Genomic DNA, 15,050 nt, shown 5'->3' with positions numbered 1-15,050 from the left:
GTTATACAAAAGTACATACAAGAGGAAGTGAGGGGAAAGGGAAAAATAATACAAGGGGGACAAATGAATGTCAGTAGAGGGGGCAGGGAGAGAAGAGGGGAGGGGAGGGGAGGGGAGGGGGGATAGTAGAGGATAGGAAAGGCAGCAGAACACAACAGACACTAGTATGGCAATATGTAAATCAATGGATGTGTAACTGATGTGATTCTGCAATCAGTATATGGGGTAAAAATGGGAGCTCATAACCCACTTGAATCAAAGTGTGAAATATGATATATCAAGAACTATGTAATGTTTTGAACAGCCAACAATAAAAAATTAAAAAAAATAATAGTTATAATTATATTCTAAAATTGCATCTATATCCTTTTACATGATAGTCTTCTATAAATTTAGTTTTGTCATCCTTAAAATTTCCTGTAAGTCAACAAAGTATTTTGTATTAAATATTATTCTTTTATTAGAAAAAAAAAGTGCAATGGGTAATTTATTTAGATAAAATTAATTGGATATGAAAGAAAAAAACCTTTTCAACTTACAAGTTCCTGAAATCTAATTTACATAAATACATTCAAATATTATACTCTGAAAAGCAGGCTTAAAACTCAAATACAGTCTGCAGATGAAGGGCATTATGTTTAAGGAAAGTGACCTCAGTATCCACTAGGGCTCAGGAAATAGCTGAGTGATCCCCCTGAGCCAGTCCTGAGGTTTTAATGAGGCAGAGGACACAGGAAGTAGAACATTGTGGAAATTGAAGCACTCAGAAAATGCCCTGTGAATGCAGATGCAGTATATACTGTTTTGCAAGAGAAAAACATTTTATCTAAAAAAATACATCAGAGAGAGAGGGACTTAGAGTCATCTGCAGAGGAAGGGTCCAAGTTGGTGCCTGAGGGAGTGGGTGTGTCCTGCCCCTTACATAGAGTTTAGGTTTCCTCTGTTCTCACCCCCTCCTCCTCCCAACCTGACCCTGTGACACAAAAGGTGGAAGGATCCAGTGTGGGAAAGGAGCTCCCCAGGGGTGCAGCAGGAAGGGAGCCCCAGGGCTACTCACTAACAATCCCAGCAGGGAGGAGCTGGTCCCTGGAGGCAGGGAACCTTGGCAGCAGCTTGGAGCGGGAGGTGCCCTGGAGGTGTTAGCATTTTATCTCCTGCAGAGTCAGTCCCCATCTTGCTGACCTAGTCACTCATCACCTACACTGAAGGACCTGTTGCCACCCCCACCTGACATCAGTCCCCCTCTGAAAATGGAACCCTGACTTCTGTAAGGGGAAATGGGAGACTGCTCTGGCTGATTCTGGGTGACAGTGGGCCTCTAATTTTAGAAACTTTATTGCTGTAAGGAGAAGGGGCGATGGATCGTTCTGGCTGCTTCAGAGCTGAAAAGGGGTGTCAAACATGAGGGGGCTCGATGACATGGGGGACGAGGACATGGGGGACATGAGTTCCCTTTTAGAAGTCAGTTCTATTTGAATCTGGTTGGGGAAAAACAGGTTGTCATCTGGGGATGGGTACTTCTATGAGAGAAACAAAAACCATGAGTACTGAATAAATGTTGCAGCAGCTGGAACATATCACTGTATAAGAAGTTCCCTCACTAGGCTTTAACATGCCCAGTTATCAGGACTATAAACATAAATTTAACTTTTAGGGTTACAGATGTCCTTCCCCTTAAGATACAGTTTAATAATTTAATGTCATCTGATCTTGCAAAATCCTTTTACTAGTATGACCTCTGTGTCTAATAGAGAAACCTTTAATTCTGTTACTTAGGGCTGGATGATCATACTAGCAAACACTAAGCCTACCTGTGTAGATTAGAAATAAACTAAAATAAAATAAATTAAATTAAAAACTACTCTGGCAGTTCCTTTTGATAGTTATCAGGCATTCCTGCCTAAGAATCTCTTCTGTAGCCTTCCGTTTACTTATTCTTGGAAGTTACATTTAACTATTATTATTATTTAAAATGCCCAGGAATAGCTGTGTTTTGGTTTTAACTGTCTTTGCTAGGTGTTTAAGATAAAGTAGTCAAACTGACTTGTTTCTATCTATTGTTAACAGTCAGCTGAGTTTCCCTGGGAGTCCTGGGGGAATTTTACAGCAGCTTCTGAGTTCCGCTAGTGCCATTTGTGCTAGGATGGGTCCAGGCCTTGCTTGACCATGTAGCTTCCCTTGGAAGCATCAGGGATGTCTCCCCTCTCTGACGACCCTTGTCTTCACAGCAAATGCACTGATTGGCTTTCTGTTCTGCAGTGGTCTCATTAATCTCCCTGATCAGGAGGTTATGTGGCCCAGAGTTGCAAAGGTCTTTGGAGAAGTCCCCTGTTCCCTGGATTCAGACTGACTCAGAGGGCAAGAGCCAATATTGGTTTTCTTGGCCCTTTTAATTTAACTTTAATTTTAAAAATTAATCTTAAACATCCAGCAAATAAATTTCAACAGCCTTATATTAAGAGTACTGGGCTTTAATGTCTATCTCTCTATCCTGTAGGTGATAACTCATTATCTTAAATTAACCCAGGTTGTGTGTTCTTAAAGCAGTACTTCTGCAAAACATTAACAGGCAATCTTTAGACCATTTATAAGAAAACCACAAAATAAAATTAACAAGAGTAAAAACATATTTAGTTCATGTAATAGCTACCTTGAATTTTGGTAGAGTTATATATTATAATCCCCTGTTTGAGATCCTAGTAATCATGACAAAAACCAACTTTTGGAAAAAACTTTAAATGTATTGAAATCTGGCCTACTTCTTTCATAGTCACTTTCACATGTAGTGAGATGGGACACAGAGCCTTATCTCAGGTAAGCCGGGGCTCTTCATAAATCTTAAGTACTATAGTTCTGAAGCCGATCTTTGCTTTTTAAACATCATTTTACAAAGCCTACATAAATTGTTGCTCAAGTTCACATGAAATTAGCTAACACAATATAATATCACATCTAAAACATGAATTAAAGAAAGGCTGAAAGCTTTTAACCTTTTGTGGAAAAGTAGCAAAGTACTTTTTTGTTTTACAATATTAACTTTTACACAGATTAGGCTCTCATTAGCTTAAAAATACATTTAAATTGTATCTCAGTGTAAAAAGTAACTTTACATATCTTATAGATAACAAGTCCAGTTATAGAACACAAATGATATAAATAAATCTCCAAGATGTTTTTCTTTTAAGCCTAAAATTACCATACAACTTTAGAACACCAGCTTGATATAATGTTCTTTTAAAGCTTCTACCTTATAGACTTGTATACCTGGAAGATATGAACACATTAATAGCACCACAATTACATTGATGATTTTATATTAACCAAGTTTAGTTTTTAAAGAAATAACATATAACAATATTGAAAAATGACAGTTGTTGTTTAACCATAGTTGTATAATTTTAATTTCTTTAAGATTACTTGCTCAAACAAAACTTTTTTTTTTCTTTTTTATATTTATTTTTCAGTTTTCGGTGGACACAACATCTTTATTTTATTTTACGTGGTGCTGAGGATCGAACCCAGTGCCCCGCATATGCCAGGCGAGCATGCTACCACTTGAGCCACATCCCCAGCCCTCAAACAAAACTTATGTATAAAACCAATTTACACAGACCTTCTTTATCATTTACTTAAACCCTTTTATTAACTTAATCACATAGACTATCTTATTAGAAACACATTTTCCCTCTATTAAATCCATACCTAGAACCTTCTAGTTTCTCTTTTCCATCTGTTAACCTCCTTTTATGTTCACATTTTGAAACAATACTTGTAAATTTCTGAATTTAGGCAGATTATTTCATAGACATCAACATTTTATTAGGTTTTATTTTTGAACACCTAGAAAAACTTATAAGCTTAATTTTAAAGACATCTTTACTTTTATCTGTTTACACAATTTAAATTGAACCATTTGAATCACGTGAATCAAAGATATTTGGATCCATTTTTTTTTAAATTTTTCATGAGCGCTCCTCATATATCTGCCAGATATATGGACACACACACATACAGACATACAGACATACAACACATAACACAAGTGTAACACATAACACAATAGAAAGGCCTTAAAGCTTTTCTCAGGTGAAATCTCCATTGCAATGTTTAAAAAATTCCACAGTTGATCAAAAATAGAACTGATTAGAAAACTTAGGTCTGTAGGATCAAAATCATGAGCTCAAAAAAATACAGAATAAAGAAAAAGCAAAAGTCCTAGAAAAAAATGACTGGCCAGTTATTAGTAAATACCACATAATTTACTTTTTGGTTTAATCTAGTTTGAGTTCAGGTAAAAGACACCTTAACATTTTTTTTCCTTGGGCCTCAGAAGTCTCCTACTGAGCTTGCAGGCTTCTTCTATTGCATTTCAACTGAAGTCCTGGCGGAGGTCTGGAAGGAGCAAGAAAACCTGGAATTCTGAGGAGAAGCCTCATGCCTAAGGCATTTTAACCATAAGTCACAATTTTCAAGTTTGGATGTTGAAAATTATGATACAAGTTTAAGATACAATTCTCAAAATTTCATACCTTTACATCTTCCTACACTAGAAAAACTTGCTCACACAAAACTGAAAATAGGATCTTACTTGATAATATAAAAGCTACCATCAGAAGAAATTCCTTCAGGATCATTAAGTCACATCTTTTGTTCTGAAGTTCCTAAAGTAGTATTAAGTTACATTAAATCACCTGAAAAAATTTTTAAAAGAGAATCACACACTACCATGTATATCCAAAATTAAGCTTTGAAAATTTCCAAGACTGTTGCTATTCAATGCATTTCAATAAGCCAGACCAATGTCCCAATCCAACACTTTCCTTTCCTAAATCCTACACACTGAGGGGAACAGATACCATATCATAATTTATTATCCTTGCCCAAATTAATGCACTAGTACACCTAGTGAAATCTTCCCAGGCTACCCAGTTCAGAAAATGATGAAAAAATAAAACTAAATGATTGGGAGTTACTTGCCAACTTGGAAGTAGAGTACTTTAATTTTCTATCCTAAGTATTTAAGTTCTCTGGCATGAATTATCTGAAATCATAAACTAAACAATTACCTAAACCCAACTTTTAACTGCAAGATTGTTCAATGCTTCAAAAACCCATTCAGATATCAGATTGTTACAATAAAAAAATCATTTTTTAGATATACATTCAGTCAAGATCATCCCCAAGAAACAATCTATAATATGAACACATTTCTGCATTCATTGTCCCTTTTTTTTAAGTAGACAGAGGTGGAGTAATCCTTACAGTGCAGGTAAGGAAGAGGGAGTTCCCCAAAGCAAAATAGCTTTGGCAGCTGCTGGGAGTCCCTCAGTCCCTCCTTTTACTTACAGGATTAGTTCCTCTGGTTTGGTCCAACCCCAGGCACCAGACACTCTCCATATCTCCTAACTTTTCAGTAGTCAGCTCCCAAAAAGTTCATCTTACATCTTCGGCATGCAGTTGTTCAGAGTGCTAGGTTCCCCAAGAAAGCAGAGGGGAGGCTCCTCCTGGGGTGTCAAAATTTGTAACTGAAAATTCGGTTCCTGTTCTTGAAGCCAATTATGCCAATTTAATAATGAGGACAGGGTTCTGAGAAAAAGAAAAAGCGAGGTATCAAAGTTCTTAGATCCCCAGCAGGCATTTCCCTCTGCAGTGGGTGCACTCAAGCCAACTACAGGAAGAAAAGAAAACATTGCTTCCCTAATCTCACTTAACAAAGGGGAGTAAAGTTTATCAAAGTTCTTTAAAACACAGCTAAAAGGGGTTTAAAAGGTGAGAGCAGAAAAGCTGGCAGTTCTATTGACTTTTGGTCCCTTACAGGAGAAGCATACTAGGGACATTTTTAGGCTAAAATGTAGCTAACGTTACCTCCACACATCTAAGACAGATTGGAACTTGGGACTCTGCATCTGCCCAAAGTAAAACAATGCCATCACACTTAACAGAGACACAGGCAAAAGGACACACAAAGACATAGATTCCATTTTCAGATTGTCAAAAAAACCGAAAGTGAGTGCTGGCCCCAAGCCAACTGGGGCCTTCCCTTCAGACAAACGGATTGGGGGAGCATCCCCCTCAGTTTGGGTCTGATGACCCCAGATTGGGAGATTAGTTCTCTTGCCAGGGTATTGGGGTGGAGACAGACAGGACAACAGAAACAAACACACATAACACAAAATTCGCAGCCCGGCCACAGAATTCACAGCACGTCATGGATTGCTACCCAGAAACTAAATGCACAGGCAGACCGCAGATCCGTCAGCTACAAAATACTTTACCAAATACTTCACAAAATACTTTATTACAGGCAATACACTCAGAACCCAGAAAGGGGCTGGGGACGTCTCCCACAAACCCTGTCTGCTGCCCTTCAGTGCATCCACCTGGACCTTTTGCCGACCACACAACACAGAACCAGAACCTGCATGCAACCAGAGTACAGAATCTTACACATCGGCAATGCCTTTACTTACCGGCCAGGTTTTTATCACCTCTCGATCAGGGTGTCTGGGTAGGCTTATTAGGGGGATTCCGGATGAGCCCCCATATGTTATGCTCAAATTCGGGACCCCCAAAGACCACCAGAGACCCAAGATCGATGTAAGCAGCAAAGAAGTATTTATTGTGAGCTAGCTCAGTCCTCCGGGCGCACACACAGCAACTGGTGACACTGAGAGGCCCCAAGCCCAGGATTTGCAGCAGTTTTATACATTCTTTGGAGAAGGCAGAGACTTCACATACATCATAGCATCTCTTAGCAAATCATCACACACCTCGGGAAAATCAAATAGCAACTCTAAATCATGATTAGCACATTCACTGGGTTGGGGTGATTGGTCAGTACAAAAGGGGTATTCGTTTGAACTGATTGGTTTAAGCCAAGAGGGGTGTACATGCTGAACTACATGGTTTCCCAATATGTTATCAACCACCATAAACTACTGGGAGGGTCATCTGGCATCCCAGGTATTTCCCTGTCTCATGCTGATTGGTGGCTTCTAGGGGGTTTCTATGGATCCCCATCTAGCCTGACTGAGTCAGGGATACCTGGAGCAGCAGATCTCTCCTGTTATTTGTAGATAAACAATTTAGCAGGGTGGGAATGTGCCTAGGAGTGTTCTGTGGGTTTTTCCAAGGACAAAGGTGATGTCCCTTCCTTGAACAGGCTTTGCTCTGAGGTAGAGGCTGGTTTTTCACTTCAAAGCTGAGAGGGGAAGACATGAGTGGGTAAGCAGCACTGGAGTTCCCTTTTAGAAGTCAGGTCGGTTTGAAGTCTGTTTGGGGAAGAACAGGTTGTAAGTCATCTGGGGATGGGTGCTTCTAGGAGAGAAACAAAAACCATGAGTAGTGAATAAATGTTGCAGCAGCTGGAACATGTCACTGTATAGAAGAAGTTCTCTACCAGCAGGTGTGAGGGTTGAGAGGCCATCCCCATAACAAGGTTGGAGAGGACAAGGCCTTTATTTGGGGAATGTAGATCTTTAACATCCCCAGAGTTATCAGGAATGTAAACATAACATTTTTAAATGTCATCTGATTTTGCAAAATCCTTTTATTAGTATGACCTCTGTGTCTAGTAGAGACCCCTTTAATTCTGTTACTTAGAGCTGGATAATCATACTATCAAACATCAAGCCTCCCTGTGTAGGCAGGAATATCTGTAGGCCTTAAACTAAAAACTACTGTGGCAGTTCCTCTTGATATTTTCTTCTGATAGTCAACAGGCATTCCTGCCTAAGAATCTCTTCTGTAGCCTCCAGTCTTACTTATTCTTGGGAGCTAACACAGGTGTATACCTTAATGTTATATTATTATTATTATTATTATTATTAATATTATTTAAAATGCCCAGGAATGGCTGTGTTTTGGTTCCAACTGTTTTGCTAGGTGTGTAAGATGAAACACTGAAACTGACTTTTGTTTCTATCTATTGTTAACATCAGCTAAGTTTCCATGGGAGTCACTTCTGGGGGAACTTTAGAGCAGCTTCTCAGTTCTGCTAGTGCCATTTGTGCTAGGATGGGTCCAGGTCTTGTTTGACCATGTGACTTCCCTTGGAAGCATCAGGGATGTCTCCCTTCTCTGGTGACCCTCCTCTTCATAGGAAAGCACTGATTGGCTTTCTGTTCTCCAGGAGTCTCATTAATCTCCCTGATCAGGAGGTTTATGTGGCCTAGAGATGCAAAGCTCTTTAGAAGTCCCCTATTCTCTGAATTCAGACTGACTCAAAGGGCAAGAGCCAATATTGGTTTTCTTGGCCCTTTTAATTTTAATTTTTAAGTCTTGATCTTAAACATCTAGTAACTCAGTCACACCAGTCTTAAATTAAAAGTACTGGACTTTACTTTAAGTAGGTGATGGCTTATTATCTTAGATTAACCCAGGTTGTGTGTTCTTAAAGCAATACCTCAGCAAAACATTAACAGGCAATCACTCTTTAGACCATTTATAAGGAAACTACAAAATAAGATTAAAAAGAGCAAGAACGTTTTTAGTTCATGTAATAGCTACCTTGATTTTTGGCTGAGTTATACATTATATCTCCTGTTTGAGATCCTAGTAATCTTGACAAAAACCAACTTTTGAACACAACTTTAAATGAAATAAAATCTTGCCTACTGTGAAGTCATCCCAACATGTAGTGAGATGGGACAGAACTTTATCTCAGGTAAGGTAGGGATCTTCATAAATCTTAAGTGTTCTAGTTCTGAAGCTGATATTTGCTTCTTAAATACCATTTTACAAAGTTTACATAAATTGTTGTTTGAGGTCATATGAATATTGGCTAACACAGTATGATATCACATTTAAAACATGAATTAAAAAAGGCTGAAAGCTTTTAACCATTTATTTTTCTTTTTGGTAATTGGACAGGTTTGGATGTTGAAAATTATGATACCTTATATTCTATTAATGTTGAGAACAAAGCTATGATGTTAAGTGCCTTACCGAACAGGTCCATTATTTTGTGTGACCATTCCTAGGGCCTCAGCAACAAACAGGTCAATTTTTGTTCCATAGGCAGATTGAGCACAGGGGCTCAAAATAAGGCCCACTTTAATGTCTTAAAGGTTTCAAAACCTGTTCATAACTCAGAGGGAGAGTAAAGGTTTTTTGGTAAATTTATCCTTTAAAAGTAGGTGGCCCTTTATAGATTCAGGATTTAGGGTGGTGTTTCTATTGTCTCCTTGAGTTTCTCATGAAAATAGCAGGTCTTTCCAGGGGAGCCTGAGTAATTTCAGAGACCTTGGAATAGTTAATGGGCTTTTGCTTGATCTTCCTGAGGGCTTCAAGGACCAACATTTGGAAACGTGTAATCTTCTAAGCATTCTGTTCATCATTTGGGTCCCAGTCAGAGTTGTTTCTGGGAATCACCTGTGCTATAGATGAATAATTAGGTTTGTTTCTAGATTGTGATGCTGGGGCATGGGCAAGATGTAGATCCATCCCCAAATTCTTTAGCTACTTTCTTTAGGGTGGCCTCTGTTATGCTTGAATTTGGGACCCCCAAAAGACCACCAGAGACCAAGATCAATATAAGCAGCAAATAGGTGTTTATTGTGAGCTAGCTCACCCCTCCGTGTACACACAGCAACTGGTGACATTGAGAGACCCCTAGCCCAGGGTTTGCAGAAGTTTTATACACTATTTGGGAAAGGCAGGGACTTCACATACATCATAGCATCTCTTAGCAAATCATCACACACCACGGGAAAATCATAAAACAACTCTAAAATATGATTAGCACATTCACTGGCAGGAACAAGTTGGGTAGGGGTGATTGGCTAGTACAAGAGGGGGATTTGTTTGAACTGATTGGTTTAGGCCACGAGGGGTGTACATGCTGAACTACATGGTTTTCCCAACAACCACCATAAACTACTGGGAGGGTCATCTGACATCCAGGTATTTTCCCTGTCTCATGCTGATTGGTGGCTGCTAGGGGCTTGCTATGGGTCCCTCTCTAGCCTGACTGAGTCAAGGCCATCTGGTGCAGCAGATCTCTCCTGTTATTTGTAGATAAACAACTCTGAAGAGTGGGTATGTGCCTAGGAGTGCTCTGTGGGTCTTTCTAAGGACAAGGGTAACGCCCCTTTCCTTGGATAGGCTTTGCTCTGAGGTAGAGGCTGGTTTTTCAGCCTCCTTCTTATTGGAGGCTAAAGTTTGCTAAGTAATAATATAATATCTTTCCAGGTGAGGTCAAACACCTGGCATAAGTTTAGAAACATCCCAATATATTTATTTAAATCCGCTGAAAATTTGTTCTTATTTGTTTTAAGTTGGGGGGGGGTCCTCTTGATTTCTCTTCCTCAGAAGGTGATTCCTTAAGGCCTTCTCTCCTCATAGACATTGAGGTTAGGCTGACAACACATGAAAATGTAGCACTTTCCTGATCATTTGTAATTTCCCAGGATGTCGACTAGTGGTCAATCTACACACTGACTTGAGAGAGAAGCTCCCACCTGAGTGATAGGAATTTTAAGTTTTCTCCCTAATCCGAGAAAGCTTTTTATCTGACATATTAGGGACATATCCCTAAACTTGAGCCTCATTATGGTCCAGAAAACCCGTCTCTCATCATTTGGCTTTGCCAAAGTTATTTCTGGCCTCCTTTGACAAAGTGCTAGGGTCATAGTTTCCCATATGTCAGAAACCCTGGGAGCATTCAGACTTAAGTGCATTACTGCTTTCCTCCCTGCCACTATAACTCCTGATTATGAAAATAGAGGATAATTGTATGTGTGTTAACCTCTTGTGCCTAACTGCTGTCCTATAGACTAAAGGAACCTCCTGAGGGTAAGGGGAACATCTATTGGTTGTTAAGCACATAATCAACACCATTTTCTGGAGGAATTTATGGGAGGAGTTGGTTAAAATAGAGTGCCTCCCTCTTTCAACTTTTTTTTTTTTTAAATACATTAAGCACATCTGAGCAAAGGAACAGAAATGGGAGATTTTAAACTGGCTTGTGAAGGCTGACTAAGTGAACAAAGGGGACCTGGATGTTTTCTTACTAATCATCTCATGTCTTTCTTTCAGTTCTATAATCTTAATTGCTAGTATTTCTGATTGGCAAAGGAAGGGAGCATCCAGGAGGGAATGAATGCAGGGTTGGGAGTGTTGCATGCCCCACAGAAGGCCAATGTAATTGGGGCTTTCTCTCAGTGCCATTCATCTATGGATCTCCCTAGATACCACTTAGGGCTGTTGGGAGGGGGTTCAAGAGAAAGGAACCTTAGGAATACATCTGAGTGTAGCCCAGACCAGCATTCTGCAGTTGTCCCAAACTCCTTCCTCCACCTTAATGCATCCAAGGCAGATCAGAACTAGGGACACTGTGTACTCATGACAATTGCTCTCTGGGCCTGGACAGAAGAGTAGTTAGCAGCTTCAGCAGAACCCAACATTCCTGCTTTGTATTGAACAGGTGATGGAGAGCTGCCTAGGCTGGGAAACCTTTCACCTGAATCTTGAAGAATAGTGGCTACATTAACTGCATTTAAATAGCCAATGAGTGCCCACCATCCTCCAAAATGAAAGAGACAGAAATATGCACCTCAAACAGATGTGGGGTGCATGGAGAGGAGCTTAACTCACTGTAGATCTTGGTGTAACCTCCAAATATAATTCTGCTGATTATTGGTGAGGAGTCCTGATTCCCCACATGTTGAGGTTTGAACATTAGAGAAACACACTGAGGCATGCATATAAAGCAGGGCTTGTTTAGAAAGGGGTGATCTAGACTTCTTCTGGGAGGGAGAAGGGGACCTAGCTGGTATCATGGTATCCCAAGAAGCCAGATATTCTGCACTTTTTATATGTGCCAGGATTCCTTTGTTCTCCTGCCTTTCCCCCCTTATCTTTCTCCTTCCTGTGGACATGACTAGGCCCAAGAGTGCTGGGTGGGAGGAACAAAAGGTGAGAACCAGGTGGGCTGAAGAGGAAGGGAAAGTGGAGTAGACAAGGACACATTAACAACCTTAGAGCTCCTGGAGGGAGGGGCGATTCCTGGGACAGATTACCCTGGCAACAGGATGAAGCAGGGGCAGGTTCTACATAAGATCCCTCAGGGGGGGCTGGGGATGTGGCTCAAGCAGTAGCCGGCTTTCCTGGCATGGGCGCAGCTCTGGGTTACATCCTCAGCACCACATATAAATAAAATGAAGATGTTGTGTCCACCGAAAACTAAAAAATAAATATAAAATAATAATAATAAAAAAGATCCTCAGGGGACAGTCTCCATATTCCCAGACTCACTCAAAATTGGCCTCCTAGATCTGACCTGACTCGATTTACTGTCTACACTGACTGCCTGTCTAATTCTGGCTTCAACAGAAGTACATGTGTTGGGAGGTCCCTCATTGGCTCTATCTGTGACTTAACTGTAAAGCCTTAGATGTTCCAAGTGCCTGATAGTAAATCTTTTGAAGTGTGTCAAGGGCTCCTCTGGGGGTGTATCAGAACTTGATTGTAAATCTTTCTAAGTGTTTCAGGTGCATGATTGTAAGGCCCAAAGGTGTATAAAGTGACCTTGAGCCTGAGGAGGACTTGGTCCAGACCCAATAGAGCTCCCATAAGTGGATCCTGAGGAGGCTCTGGAGGCTGGAATTATGTTGAGGAGAGTGACTGCCTTGTGTTTTTTTTTTATTGTCCTATTTGTTGTTTTCTATGGTTTGTTCCCCTGTTGTCTGTTTACGTTAATCTCCATTTCAGTTTGCTTGTAACATTTTTTCCCCAACTTAGTGAGACAAGAAAGGGACTGGTAACCCACCACCTTAGGAAAGAGTCACACTCACTGCCTGGTTAAATTCTTGTCTCTCATCTTCCTTTTATTTCTGCCCATTGTTTTGACTGTTAGCCTCCTTATGGGAAACCCAATCCCACCTGGCCTGACACCTACCTAAAAAACAATGGTTAAAAAGATTTTCAACTGGGCTGATCAAAGCTTGCATCGAAAGGGCTGCCAAGAGATGTTAAAAGTAAAAGCCAAAGGTCATAAAGCATGTGGAGATTGTCTTCATTTAGGAAGTGGGCCAGGTGGCCAGCAGAGTAGACAGTCAGTTCCTACAGAGGGCAGCTTAGAACTACAGAGTTTTTAGGATTATCATTTCTAAGATATGTAAAAAATCCTTTTGTCTAGGAAACTTGGCTTTTGTCTCTCAGCCCCAGATACTAACAGCAGCAACAACAAAAACCTCCAAAAACTTAAAGGGTTTAGAATCACTTCCAACTATTGGAGGTGACCCAAAGTTTTTTTTTAACTGTGACAGTCCAGCTGCTAAATGTGTTTCAAAATGCCTGGATAAGATTTTTGTGGCCCTATGAAGAGACCAGAAAAACCAGTTTAGAATGGGACCCTGACCTGCGGGGGCTCTCCTGAGAGGAGATTCTGCCTATTGAGGAAGTTCCTTCAGGGAGAAATAAGTGCCCGAACTTTGTCTTCGTTCTCTTAACTCTTGTCACCTCTGATGACAAGACCTCATCAGGAAAGAAGCCAGGAAAGCTTTTAAAATTCTGAGCTAAGTGGAGAAAGACACTCCTGACTCCATAAGAGAATAGCAGGGGATGATCTGAGGCAGAAGAGACCTCCAGATTCTCCTTGATGGGACCCAGGGAGACACTGATCACCTGGAGAGAAACCATCCACTCTCCTCTGCTGCTCTGAAGGTAGCACCTGAGCTCCTGTGTGCTGGGCGCCCCATGCTGGCCCTGGGCACCCTGCAGGAGGTTTGTGTCTGGGCTCACACTGAGGTCCCCTCACTGTGTCTCTGGCACAGTAATAGGTGGCCGTGTCCTGGGTGGTCATGGAGCTCAGCTGCAGGGAGAACTGGTTCTTGGATGTGTCTCTGGAGATGGACACTTGGCTCTTGAGGGATGGGTTGTAGTAAGTGCTACTACCATAACTTATGTACCCTATCCACTCCAGCCCCTTCCCTGGGGGCTGACAGATCCAGTGCCAGTAGTAATCACTGGTCGTGATGGAGAATCCAGAGACAGCACAGGTGAGGGACAGGGTCTGCGAGGGCTTCACCAAGCCAGGTCCTGACTCCTGCAGCTGCACTTGGCACAGGACACCTGGGGAAAAATACAGTCACACTCTTTCAGACACCAGCAGTCACAACCTCCCCATGTACCCAGGTCTGACACTGGGGACACTCACCTTGGGGAACTGTGACCAGGCACAAGAAAAGACCCAGCAGCCTCATCTTCTAGATCACATCTGCCTTCCCAGAGACCTCAGCCCTGTCTGAGCAGAGAGTTGGGAGCTCCCACAGCCCAGAGGGCATTTAAACCCAGAGCAGGAGGAGGAATTTGCATGTGGGTGAGGCTCTTCTGATATCTGGAGAGGCTGAGGTCAGGCTGACCTCCTGATGAGGTTCAGGAATTGACCTTCTGCCTAACTGAGTGAGCATAGCACACTAATAAGACATGTGGGCTCCTCTCCTTGTTCCCTGTGGTTTTTTGACCATAAACTCCCTGCAAACACTGAGCCTGCAGCTCCGACCTCCTTGTCCTGGGGTGGATCAGGTAAGACTTGCCGGTCTCCATGTTTTCACCACCAGGAAAGCCATGTGTGTCACTGGGTGAAGTTTCCACATCCTGCAAATAATCTTTTTTGAAAGCTCTTCTTGCAGGCAGACCAAAGGGGAGACATCTTCAGATGATTCCACCTCCTGATCTGGGGAACCTGGAGCCCACTATGTGACAGAATTCCCCAGCTCACCTGTTCCTGGTGTCAGCCACTGGGCTCCACAAGTCAGGACTTCCCATGGCCCTACCTGAGGTCACATGTCCACTGACTGTATTGACAATCAGCCTCACTTGTTGCAAGAACTCCTATAAGCAAGGGTTCATGGATTTTGAAAGGCCAAGGTTCATCGTTGGAGATTAAAATGCACACAACACAGATAGCAGTGACAAAGATGAAGCACCTATTGCAAGCTGGTGTTAGCTTATATAGAAAGTGAGAGTCAGTTATCTTAAAGCAGGAAGCTCCTGGGGCCAATCATAGTAAAGGTCAGGTCATCACCTATGGTGCACGCACGTCCACC

The 15,050-nt window shown here is 41.5% G+C and overlaps 1 gene segment (V, D, J or C); it reads right to left on the bottom strand.

The window, feature by feature from the left end:
* Positions 1–10,684: 10,684 nt before the first annotated feature.
* LOC107160902 overlaps positions 10,685–15,050 on the bottom strand; it is a 35,507-nt gene continuing 31,141 nt past the window's right edge. Inside the window, 2 exon segments of the V gene segment in view lie at positions 10,685–10,705; positions 13,760–14,073. Coding sequence covers positions 10,700–10,705; positions 13,760–14,073 — 320 coding nt within the window.

This window comes from Marmota marmota, unplaced genomic scaffold (assembly GCF_001458135.2).
Source record: "Marmota marmota marmota unplaced genomic scaffold, marMar, whole genome shotgun sequence".
NCBI lineage: Eukaryota > Metazoa > Chordata > Mammalia > Rodentia > Sciuridae > Marmota > Marmota marmota.
Note: the sequence above shows the minus strand (reverse complement) of the source record. Positions and strands in the feature narration are given on the sequence as shown.